Source organism: Hypanus sabinus, chromosome 5 (genome assembly GCF_030144855.1).
Source record: "Hypanus sabinus isolate sHypSab1 chromosome 5, sHypSab1.hap1, whole genome shotgun sequence".
Taxonomy (NCBI): domain Eukaryota; kingdom Metazoa; phylum Chordata; class Chondrichthyes; order Myliobatiformes; family Dasyatidae; genus Hypanus; species Hypanus sabinus.
In genome coordinates, this window is record NC_082710.1 from 144,053,931 (window position 1) to 144,067,022 (window position 13,092).

General features: G+C 48.5%; 1 protein-coding gene across 1 annotated transcript; it reads right to left on the reverse strand.

Annotated features, from left to right (window-relative positions):
* Positions 1–11,185: 11,185 nt before the first annotated feature.
* Positions 11,186–12,241, reverse strand: LOC132393777 (G-protein coupled receptor 183-like). Its single transcript, XM_059969169.1, has one exon. It carries the CDS (start codon positions 12,239–12,241, stop codon positions 11,186–11,188), a length of 1,056 nt encoding a protein of 351 aa, XP_059825152.1.
* Between the last annotated feature and the right edge of the window lie 851 nt (positions 12,242–13,092).

The following is a 13,092-nucleotide window of genomic DNA, read 5'->3' on the forward strand; positions in this document are numbered from 1 at the left end:
TCCGGGGTTGGCGGGGTCTTTACTTCCGCTCTTTTTACTCCCAGTGTGCATGTATATAGTTCCTCCACCCATGCCGCACGAGGTACCTGGAAGCCTCTGTATTGGAAATATCATTTGCTGTCCCAGATAAAGATGCTCTTTTGGCCATCAAGTTGTCTAGTGGTCTTTTTGTAAAGTAGAAGTTACCATATATTTTTGGTGACGAGGTAAACTGGTTTTGTGGACGGGTCGGCCCCGTTTTCGACCAGGAGCTGTGAGCGGGCGAGGAGCCTCGTGTTCGGATGGCTGCGTTCGGAACGGTCGGTGTGCTTGACGAGCGAATCGAGGAGTGGCCGGAGTACGAGGAAAGGTTGGGCCATTTTTTCTGTTCTAATGGAATTACTGAGGAGGCTAAGAAGCGCTCTATTCTCCTGAGTGTGTGTGGGGCAAGGACGTACAAGCTGATACGGAACTTAGCCACGCCGTGGAAACCGGGAGAAATTCCATATGACGAACTGGTCAAGCTTGTGGGGAAACACCACAATCCGAAGCCTTCGGAGATAGTCCAACTGTTCAAGTTTCACAGCCATGTCCGGAAGCCAGGTCAGTCTTTGGGTGATTTTGTGACCGAGCTTCGGCAGCTGTCGGAGCATTGCGATTTGGAGCCGTGTTGGATGACATGCTCCGTGACAGATTAGTATGTGGCATTAATAATGTGGGGTCTACAAGCTTACGGTGAATCAGGTCTCTGAGCTGGAGGAGAACCCATTGCCATGGGTGGATGACCTGTTTGCAACCCTGTCAGGGGGTGAGCTGTTCACAAAGCTGGACATGAGCCATGCCTACCAACAGCTGCTGCTCGACAAGGATTCAAAGGAGTACGTCACCATCAATACGCACAAGGGTTTATTCAAATACAAATCACCTGGTGTTTGGAGTGGCGTCTAGTCCCGCCATTTTCCAAAGGACAATGGACTCTTTGCTGCAGGGGATTGCGCATGTAGCAGTGTATCTTGATGATATTCTGATCACGGGAGCCATGGAGGGGGAACATCTGGCTAATTTAGAGCAGGTGCTGAAGAGACTCTCAGATGCAGGGCTGCAGTTGAAACGTGGAAAATGTATGTTCTTGGCTCCTAGTGTGACCTACCTGGGACACAAGATTACAGCTGATGGGCTTTGCCCAGTGGAGGAAAAAGTGAGAGCTATTAAGGAGGCCCCAAGCCCCAAGAGCGTCACTGAAATCAGATCATTTTTGTGCATGGTGAATTATTATGGCAAGTTTCTTCCGGACCTCCCAAAGGTTTTGGCCCCACTGTATAAGCTGCTTCACCATGACACTAAGTGGCGGTGGGGTGAAGTACAGGAGGAAGCCCTCAATAAAGTGAAAGAATTCCTGCACTCAGCGAAGCTGCTCGTTCACTATGAACCAGACAAGGAGATCACCCTTTCATGTGACGCTTCGCCCTATGGAGTTGGGGCAGTTCTCTCACACGTAATGGAGGACCATTCAGAGAAGCCTATTGGTTTTGCTTCACGTACCCTGACGACTGCTGAGAAGGGATGTTCACAGCTAGACAAAGAAGGTCTGGCCATTGTTTTTGCGGTCAAACGCTTTCATCAGTACCTCTATGGACGTGCATTCACAATTTATATGGACCATAAACCACTGTTGAGCCTTTTTAGGGAGACCAGACGCATCCCACCGCTAGCCTCAGCCAGGATACAGTGTTGGGTTCTCACATTGTCAGTCTACCAGTATACTATCGTGTACAGAGCGGGTGGGGATAATGCAAACGCCGATGCACTGAGTTGACGCCCTTTACCTGAGACACCTGTTACTACATACGTGACTCCAGAGACAGTGTTTTCATTGGAGAGGCTGTCCGAGACACCTGTAAAGGCATCCCAGATCAAGCAATGGACAGAGAGGGACCCAGTCCTGTCTCAAGTCAAGACTTTTCTTTTACAATGTTGGCCCAGAGTCGTGGAAGGAGAGGAACTGAGGCCTTATGCCAAACGCAAGACCAAACTGAGTCCACAGGATCGTTGCATTTTCTGGGGGGGGCGAGGGTCATTGTGCCTTCCTCTGGCTGTTCACAGATTGTGGAGAAAATTCATGAGACTCATCCAGGGGTGTCTCGAATGAAAAGCTTTGCAAGATCCTATGTCTGGTTGTCAAGAATGGATCAGGATCTGGAGAACAAGGTAAAATCATACACGCAATATCAGACCAATCAGAACATGCCACCACCAGCTCCTTTGCACCCATGGGAGTGGCCAGTCCACCCCTGGTCTAGGCTACATTTGGACTTTGCTGGCCCCTTTATGGAACGGATGTTTCTTGTAATGGTAGATGTGCATTCCAAATGGATCGAAGCTCACATCATGAGCAACATCACAGCCCCCTCAACCACAGACAAACTCAGGCAAGTGTTTGCAGTCCACGGGTTTCCTGACACTCTGGTCACTGATAATGGCCCAAAGTTCACCTGTGAGCTGTTCAGTGAGTTCATGTGGCAGAATGGCATCGTCACATTCGGATGGCCCCTTTCCACCCAGCCTCATATGGTTTGGCTGAGCGGGCTGTTCAGACAATGAGGGAAGGCCTGAAGTGGATGACAGGGGACTCTCTTAGTACCCGGCTTTCACGTTTCCTGTTTAAATACCACCTCACGCCACAGACTATGACTGCACGCACTCCAGCAGAGGTGCTGATGGGGTGTAGGCCTGAGTCAAGATTGGCCCTGCTGCTCCTGGACATGAAGGCAAAAGTGGAGAGAAAGCAGGAAAAGCAGAAGGAGGGACATGATCAACATGCGCGAGACAGACAGTTAGAACCGGATGACAATGTCTATGTGAGAAACAATCAGCAATGGCTACCTGGTGTTATTCTTAAGCAGAGTGGTCCAGTCTCCTATGTTGTTAAGCTGACTGATGACATGTTTTCTGAAGATATCAGGGCCATGTGCGCCTGCGTCATGATTCCGGCTCAGAGGTAGACAGTTCCATAGAGTTTCCAATGGTGAGACAGACTACTGGGGAAGCATGTCCACCAGTGACTTTGCCAGAGGGAGACACACTGGCAGAGGGGGCAGAGTCCCCTGAAGAGGATGGACATTCTCACGCGGACACACAGACCCCTCCAACACTAGATCCACCCAAAACATCCTCACCAGTGGTGCCTGCTGGCTCACCGGGGGTAGTGCGTAGATCGCAGCGCCCTCGCAAACCTCCTGACAGACTGAATCTTTGATTGGATAGTTTCTTTTGTTGTTAGATTGAATGTTGAATTTGCCATGTTTTTTTTTAGGTATTTTTATATTGGTAACCTGTTGCTAATGATGCCACTGTTTTTATTTCCCAATTCTTCTATATTTGGGGAATGTTGGATTTTAAAGGGGGAGAAGTGTTGTAATGTGAGTATTATTAAAAGTAAGTTAATACTAATCGGAAAGCTGTTGGTAGCAAGATGCGGGATCCGGGGTTGGCGGGGTCTTTACTTCCGCTCTTTTGACTCCCAGTACGCATTGTATATAGTTTCTCCACCCAGGCCGCACAAGGTACCTGGAAGCCTTTGTTTTGTAAATATCATTTGCCGTCCCAGATAAAGATGCTCTTTTGGCCATCAAGTTGTCGAGTGGTCTTTTTGTAAAGTAGTAGTTACCCCAATTTGGGGTCATGCAGATGCACTGTGGTCCTCCTTTGTGTTGACCTTCAGTTCCTGAATGTTTAGGTTTGGCGTTGGTATTATACCATCGCCTGTGAAAAGCTTCTGTTTGTGTGCCATCCAGCAGATTGTACCATGTGTAAGTACACCAAGGTAGTAAGCAGGAAACAATGCAGAATGAAGTGTTACAGTTACAGAGAGAGTGCACCTGGTGGTGCATGTTCTCAAGTTTTTGTATCTTCTGCCTGACAGGGAGAAGAGGGAGTGACCAGGACAAGAAAGGATCCCTGATTACAGACAACACACACAAAATGCTGGTGGAACACAGCAGGCCAGGCAGCATCTATAGGGAGAAGCACTGTCAACGTTTTGGGCCAAGACCCTTCGTCAGGACTAACTGAAAGAAAAGATAGTAAGAGATTTGAAAGTAGGAAGGGGAGGGGGAAATGCGAAATGATAGGAGAAGACCGGAAGGCGTGGGGTGAAGCTGAGAGCTGGAAAGGTGATTGTCAAAAGGGATACAGGGCTGGAGAAGGGGAAGGATCATGGGACGGGAGGCCTAGGGGGAAAGAAAGGGGGAGGGGAGCACCAGAGGGAGATGGAGAACAGGCAACAAGTGACTGTGAGAGGGGCCCCCTCACAATCACTCCTCTCTCTACCCCTCTCACAATCACTCCTCTCTCTGCCCCTCTCACAATCACTCCTCTCTCTACCCCTTTCACAATCACTCCTCTCTCTACCCCTCTCACAATCACTCCTCTCTCTGCCCCTCTCACAATCACTCCTCTCTCTACCCCTCTCACAATCACTCCTCTCTCTACCCCTCTCACAATCACTCCTCTCTCTGCCCCTCTCACAATCACTCCTCTCTCTACCCCTCTCACAATCACTCCTCTCTCTACCCCTCTCACAATCACTCCTCTCTCTGCCCCTCTCACAATCACTCCTCTCTCTACCCCTCTCACAATCACTCCTCTCTCTACCCCTCTCACAATCACTCCTCTCTCTGCCCCTCTCACAATCACTCCTCTCTCTACCCCTCACAATCACTCCTCTCTCTACCCCTCTCACAATCACTCCTCTCTCTACCCCTCTCACAATCACTCCTCTCTCTGCCCCTCTCACAATCACTCCTCTCTCTACCCCCTCACAATCACTCCTCTCTCTGCCCCTCTCACAATCACTCCTCTCTCTACCCCTCTCACAATCACTCCTCTCTCTGCCCCTCTCACAATCACTCCTCTCTCTACCCCTTTCACAATCACTCCTCTCTCTACCCCTCTCACAATCACTCCTCTCTCTACCCCTCTCACAATCACTCCTCTCTCTGCCCCTCTCACAATCACTCCTCTCTCTACCCCCTCACAATCACTCCTCTCTCTGCCCCTCTCACAATCACTCCTCTCTCTACCCCTCTCACAATCACTCCTCTCTCTGCCCCTCTCACAATCACTCCTCTCTCTACCCCTTTCACAATCACTCCTCTCTCTACCCCTCTCACAATCACTCCTCTCTCTGCCCCTCTCACAATCACTCCTCTCTCTACCCCTCTCACAATCACTCCTCTCTCTTCCCCTCTCACAATCACTCTGCCTGTTCTCCATCTCCCTCTGGTGCTCCCCTCTCCCTTTCTTTCTCCCGAGACCTCCCGTCCCATGATCCTTTCCCTTCTCCAGCTCTGTATCCCTTTTGCCAATCAACTTTCCAGCTCTTAGCTTCATCCCACCCCTGTCTTCTATCATTTCGGATTTCCCACTCTCCCTCCCACTTACAAATCTCTTACTATTTTTCCTTTCAGTTAGTCCTGACGAAGGGTCTCAGCCCAAAAATTCAACAGTGCTTCTTCCTATTAATGCTGCTTGGCCTGCTGCGTTCCACCAGCATTTTGTGTGTGTTGCTTGAATTTCCAGCATCTGCAGATTTCCTCGTGTTTGCCCTGATTACAGAGACAACTTTCCAAGAGAAGCAGGAAGCATAGCAGAAGTCAGTAGAGTGGAGGTTTGTCTGCGTGATGGACTGGACTGAGTTAACAGTCCATGAAGTCTGGAGCCCCAGCTGAAAGCTTTTCATTCAAATGCAAAACCCAGCCCCAGCGTGTTGAGTGACTTGCCACTGTCCTACTGCAACCAGGAAGTGATAATCGTGAGGTCGCGATCCAATTTTGACAAGTGTGTCAGAGACGAGCAATGGGCACGCTGGTGACGTCATCACCAGCACGAAATGTGATGGAAAGATGTCTCCCACATGGGGTTGAAATGCTGAGTACCATTTCCTGGCGGGTAAAGCCTCTACCAGAGGTGACAACTGTTGGCACTTCAAAATAGACATAAAACATTTCTGACACAAGGTTTACACAAACTGTATAAAACAGACAGAGCAGTTGTTTGCATTTGAGATCTGTTTATATAATGTCAGAACAACCAGAAATGTGTGTAAACCAAAACCAGCAGAATGGTAACCCTTTGAATTGTGGTCAAGGTGGTTTTTGCAGGCATTTGTCTCCAGTGGAGGGAACTCATGCCCTTGTATCCCTGAGAGTTTACTGCCTTGTGCTGTCTGCTGAAGGAATCTGCCTCCTACACCAGCTATTCTTCAGAAACCGCTGGAGGTTCCCCGGCCTGGGTGCAATGGCCATCCCTAATATGCTGGAGAGGGTAGGATGACCTATCTTCACTGCAGAGTGAGTTCCTGGATTTAGACCTAGCAACAACGAAGGGCCAATGAAACCTGCCCAAATAAGGCTGGTTTGCAGCTTGAAGGGGAAGATGTGGGTGGTGGTGAGGTAAAGGCTTCAGGCTTGGTGAGTAACTGCAGTGCATTCGGTGGGGAGTGCTCACTGCGGCCAGTGATAGAGAGAATGGATAAACGTTAGGCAAACATTAGGAGTAGTTGTAGATGGGTCATATTCTGCATGGAGGTCGGTCACCAGTGGAGTGCCTCAGGAATCTGTTCTGGGACCCTTACTCTTCGTGATTTTTATAAATGACCGGGATGAGGAAGTGGAGGGATGTGTTAGTAAATTTGCTGATGACACAAAGGTTGGGGGTGTTGTGGATAGTGTGGAGGGCTGTCAGAGGTTACAGCGGGACATTGATAGGATGCAAAACTGGGCTGAGAAGTGGCAGATAGAACTCAATCCAGTTAAGTATGAGATAGTTCATTTTGTTAGGTCAAATATGATGACAGAATATAGTATTAATAGTAAGACACTTGGCAGTGTGGAGGATCAGAGGGAGCTTGGGGTCCAGTCCATAGGACACTCAGAGCTGCTACGCAGGTTGACTCTGCGGTTAAGAAGGCATACGATGTATTGGCCTTCATCAATTGTGGGATTGAGTTTAAGAGCCGAGAGGTAACGTTGCAGCTATATCGGACCCTGGTCAGACCCCACTTGGCGTACTGTGCTCAATTCTGGTCGCCTCACTGTAGGAAGGACGTGGAAACCATAGAAAGGGTGCAGAGGAGATTAACAAAGATGTTGCCTGGATTGGGGAGCATGCCTTATGAGAATAGGTTTAGTGAACTCAGCCTTTTCTCCTTGGAGCAACGGAGGATGAGAGGTGACTTGATAGAGGTGTATAAGATAATGAGAGGCATTGATCGTGTGGATAGTCAGAGGCTTCTCCCTAGGGCTGAAATGGCTAGCAAGAGAGAGCATAGTTTTAAAGTACTTGGAAGTAGGTATAGAGGAGATGTCAGGGGTAAATTTTTTACACAGAGTGCTGAGTGCGTGGAATGGGCTGCAGGTTGTGGTGTTGGAGGTGGAAACAATAGGGTCTTTTAAGAAACTCCTGGATGACTACATGGAGCTTAGAAAAATAGAGGACTATGGGTAAAGCCTGGGTAGGGACATGTTTGGCACAGTTTTGTGGGCCGAAGGGCCTGTACTGTGCTGTATGTTTTCTATGTTTCTAAAACTGATAGGAAACCCACCAAGTGCTCCACTTTGGTCTTGGATGGTGCTGGATCTGCACGTGTCCAGTGAAGAGAAGAAAGTCCATTCATACTCGGGTCTGTGCTCCGAGGCACTGCAAAGGCCCATGGGTATCAGGAGCCTACCTGGGCAACATTCTGCACTGGAGACAAGACACTGCGGATTTTGGAAACTGGAGCAACATGCAATCTACTAGAGGTTGAGTAGCATCTGTGGGGAGGAGGGGGTAATTAGCTGTCAATGTTTCAGTTCAAGACCCTTCATCTGGATTGGGAGCAGAGCTTCAAAATGAAACACTGACAATTCCTTTCCCCCCAACAGATATTTCTCAACCCACTGAGTTCCTCCAGCACATCATTTGTGCTCAATATTCCACACTGCAGGTTGACAGCAGTGTTTTAATAGCCAAATGTCTGATCACAGAGTCATTCCCTTTTTTGTGGAGTGAATCAAAATGACTCGGGATGGGCTTCCCTGACAGTGGAAGTCTCAGGAGCAGGTCAATCTGGATCAGTCTCTGAGAAGTTCAGGATCAGCCTCTCCACCATCACTGAGAATGGAGGTTCTTCCAACAACACCTTTAACTGTCCACCACCATTGATAAGCAGGTGGCAGATCTTTGATCTCATCCATTGGTAATGGAATGTCTTAATGCTGCTGTATTACCTAGCTATTGAGCACATATGTTAATCACTCATCTTTAGGTATGTCTGGTGTCCGTCCTCACTCAATGAACCAGGCTTGACAGAAGGAGAAGACATACCGGGGCATGAAGTTTCAGACTGAGCTGGTGTGCATTTCTGCTGCTGGCAAAGGTCCACAGCATCTCAAAGACACACAGGTTTGAATAACCAGACCTATTCTGCAGCTGCTCCATGAGACACAATCTTCCTGTCCACAAGAACTGTGCGGTGGCTGTTTTTGCAAGTCCCATTGTGGACAGGTACAGGTCACACGTACGTCAGCATATAGGTTTACCTCTGGTGCTGGTTCACTCATGACCTGCCATAGAGCCAGTTTAACCCTTCGTGTCCGAAAGGACTTGGCCATCTACAAATACACTCTTGCCGATGGTCACTAAGGTCCCCACCCAGCGTCCATGAGTGTCCCTGCTACTTCTTCTGGGTATTGCTCATTGTGTACGAGCAGGGAGGGGAGGAATGAAGCCGTGGGGCTCCAGGGAATCTGGACTTGATGTTGAAGACTCCAGCACCCTAACCAGTTTGTCCTTTCACTTCAGTTACGCACCAAAGCTTCTTCAACTGCAGGTCCCAGACACATAAGCTCTACTGCCCAGAGCAGAAGGGCAGCCAGCACACGGGTATTCATCACCTGCAAGTCTGACATGGAATTAGATTACCAGCTCTTCATCGTCACCGGATCTAAGAGGGTGGTGAATCTGTGGAACTCTCCCACAGATGGCTATGGAGGCCAGGTCAATGGGTATATTTAAAGTGGAGGCTGCTAAGATCTTGATTAGTAATTGTGTCAAAGCTTATATCAAATGAGCTACTTTTGCTGCTATATCTTATGGTTTCTTTTGAACCCAGAAGACTCCTTCCCCAGGGCACTGTGGAGCATCTATGCAGGAGGGACTGCAGTGGATCTAGAATTCAGCTCGAGCCTGGTCTCTAAAGTGCAGCTGTGGCCTTGACAGTGAAGCTCACGTCCCCCAGTAGCATAAAGAGGAGAGCGGGAGCTGGGAAGAAGGCTGGCGAAGCTTCCAGTGTCCCTCCTACATCATTTAATGGCATCTTCCAATTTGCTGACGGGTACACAGTGTAATCCAAAACTCTGGTATAATGAGAAAAAGGGTATATTTGCAGGAGTGCACTCATGGTGTGGCGGTTAGTGCAACCTAGAAACAAACATCAGCAGTGATTATGTCACAGATAAAGCCGCAATAACATGCTGACACTGCGTTTATAATCACAAGCCACTTCTGTTCACATCTTATGAACTGAAATGTTTATAATTTGAATCTTACATTTGTCCCATATCAGTCTACCAGGAATTCCCACTGCTTTTTACACAAGACGCAGCCTTCAATGTACATATTTCAGATAAAAATGAGCATCAAATGTTCTATTAATCAGTAACACAGCCATAGCAACAAAATACTGCGCACAGGGAGAACAAACATTGACAATTAAATACACAAGTGAGTTCATCATGTTTTACCAATGGGAGGTGAAGGCTGATATCATGGTGTGAAGGGTTTACTCTAAGGGCACATGCTAAGGAGTGGAGAGAGGATTCACTAACTGTATGTATCTGGGAGCTGGGCAGTCAGGGATAACTTCAGTAATGCTTCTGCACAGTTAGAGACTCAGAAAACACCTCCGATCATTTGGTGATCCTAAATCCAACATTGACAAACTTATGGCAACCAGGAGTATTGGCTGAGTGAGGTCTCAGAACAGAACCAGTGTGAGGAGCTGACGGAAATCCTAGAAACCACAATTGTCACTTCCTCTGTGTTGCCCCACCCACCGTGTAACACTCCCTCAGCACTCCTCACACCCCACCATTCAATACTCCCTCAGCACTCCTCACACCCCACCGTTCAACACTCCCTCAGCACTCCTCACACCCCACCGTTCAACACTCCCTCAGCACTCCTCACACCCCACCGTGTAACACTCCCTCAGCACTCCTCACACCCCACCGTTCAACACTCCCTCAGCACTCCTCACACCCCACCGTTCAACACTCCCTCAGCACTCCTCACACGCCACCGTGTAACACTCCCTTAGCACTCCTCACACCCCACCGTTCAACACTCCCTCAGCACTCCTCACACGCCACCGTTCAACACTCCCTCAGCACTCCTCACACCCCACCGTGTAACACTCCCTCAGCACTCCTCACACGCCACCGTGTAACACTCCCTCAGCACTCCTCACACCCCACCGTGTAACACTCCCTCCATAGTGTAACACTCATTCAATACCTCCATTCCCACAGTACTACCCCTCTCACTGTGGCGTTCCCTCAGTATTGCCCCTTCCACAGAATTGGGCTCACTCAGTACCACCCCTCCCAGCTCTCCCTCAGAGCTAGATTTCACACAGTGTTACACATCCTCAGGACTGCCCGTCCTACATTGTGATTCTCTCTCAATAGCACCTCTCCCATTGAGTGTTTTTCGCTTGGTGTTCTCCCTCCATTGGCCTGACATACCCTTGGTACTCCCCCTCCTACAATAAAGTACTCTTTCTGTATTGTTCTCCTCAGGATCAGCCTCCTGATGCCAGCACTGTGATTCTCCCCCGTGGCTTTCCCTCGGCACTGCCCCTAAAACTAAGTTTGTGTTTGGACTGCAGGAGTAGAGATTCAACCCCCTGACTCAGGACATCTCCTTGCCACTGAACCTCTCAACAGAGTGCATGGGGGGAGGTGGGGGTTAGGATTCTGTGAGGTAACATGCACCCAAGATATGGCAGGTGGGGAAAAATAATACATTCAGTCTCGTCCTTCATTGCGTGAAGCAAGATATCCTGAGGTGCCTGTCCAAGCACCCGGTGAGGGGTGAGCCACAGTGTCAGCTTTGCCATCCTTGACCCAGAGGTTATATTCTGGGGGTTAACTCTGGGCGAACGTCAGTGTGCGGATCCTGATCCCGAGCCTTGGATCTGACTGGTGGCATGAGTGCTGTTGTTCTCCGAGATGGTCCTGGAGGATTGGAATGCGGGCAGCGTAATGTGGCGTCTTATTATTTCCAGAACCTTCTTCTTGTAGCCCTTGAACGCGAAGAAGTAGATGAGTGGATCGATGCAGCAGTTGAGGTTCATGAAGCAAACAGACACCTGCAGGCTTGTTTTGAAGGTCTGTTGTTGCCAGCAGTTCTGCGATGACACCAGCTTTCTGATCATGTACTGCATGATGGTGATGTGATATGGCGTAAAGCAGACCAGGAATGCCAACAGAACTAACAGAATCACGGTGATGGCTTTCTTGTTCCTACCTAGTTTCTCAGTTAAGGGGTTCTCCCTCGCAATCCTGCAGAGTTTCACGTTGACCCGAAAGTAGCAGAAGATAATGATCACCACCGGCAGGCAGTAGCCCAGGAGACAGGCGCCGAGCAGCATCTTGGGCAGGTTGGGATTGCTTTCAAAGTTTGGGTACTCCATGCAGGTTGTCAAGCCTTTGTTCTCTTTTGTCATCGAGATGAAGAGCAGGGGAGAAGTCTGGAGGAAGACGAACACCCAGACGGCAGCACAGATATACTTGACATTTTGGACCTTGCGGAACCTGGCAAACCGAAGGGGATGCACCATGGCGATGTAACGGTCAATGCTCAACCACGTCATGAAATTGATGCTGACGTATGTATTGATGTAGAAGAGAACTGCAAAAATCCGGCATGGCCCCTCGCCCAGAGGCCAGTCAAACCCTCGGACTATGTAGACGATCCGAGACGGTAGAGCAAGTGTAAACAGGGCATCGGAGGCTGCAAGGTGGATTAAGTAAAGCGTGGTCGAGTTAATCTTTGGATGTTTCTGGAAAGTTATATACAGTGCTAATATGTTTCCTGATAAGCCAACCGTGAAAACAATGATGTAGAACAAAGTGAAGATTATTTTCGCTGCCTTGAAGTGTACGTACACATCACAGGTCACATTGGTGAAGTTATTGCTGAAAGAAGTAGAATCCATTTGGCTCTAAACTGCCGTGGTTCTCCTGTGAAAGAAACAAAATAAATGTCATCATGTTCTCTCCTCACTAAGAACCCATAACTTGAGAAGCTTATTTTTTTATGACCTGGGCGTTCAAGAGACGGAAGACAAACTCAAGAGATTGACGTGAGTTGGAAGGAAATTTAGTTCAGTGTTCTTAGGAGCTGCAGCAGGAAAAGGCTGTTCTCCACACAGGAGAGAAACAGCACTTGTTCTAACTTTAGAGAAGGTTCACTCTATGAAGATGTGACATGGAGAGAAACCTGCAGTGCTTTTAAATTTCCAGAAGGTATTTGACAAGGTGCCACATAAGAACCTGGGTGCAAACTATGTCCAAAACATGGATTAAAAACTAGTTGTCACATAGAAAACAGGGAGTTGGAATAGAGTTTTTCAGTGTGGAAACAGCCTCTCAGCCCAACTCATCCATGCCAACCAAATGCCCACCTGAGCTAGACCCATATGCCTGCTTTTGGCTTACGTCCCTCTAAGCTTTTCCTATCCAGGTACCTATCTAAATACCCTTTAAACATAGCAGTTGTACCGGCCCTTTCTACTTCCTCAGACAGCTCACTCCATATTCTCACCACCCTCTGAAATACTTGCCCCTTCAAATTTAACCTTGCTGACGTACTAAACTCCCCTATCTTGGAAAAGATCAGTGACAATTCACCCTTTCTCTGCCCCTCATAATTTTATAAACCCCTCTCAGACCAACTGCCAGTCTCTTATGCTTCAGGGAAAGAAAAACCCAGTCTTTCCAGCCTCTCCTTATAACTGGGAACTATTCCAGTCCAGGAATTCTTTCCTGTAACATTTCCAATCTAGTG

What these genes read in the sequence shown, in the direction of transcription:
- LOC132393777 (XM_059969169.1), bottom strand. Translation starts at nt 12,241, where the DNA reads ATGGATTCTACTTCTTTCAGCAATAACTTCACCAATGTGACCTGTGAT.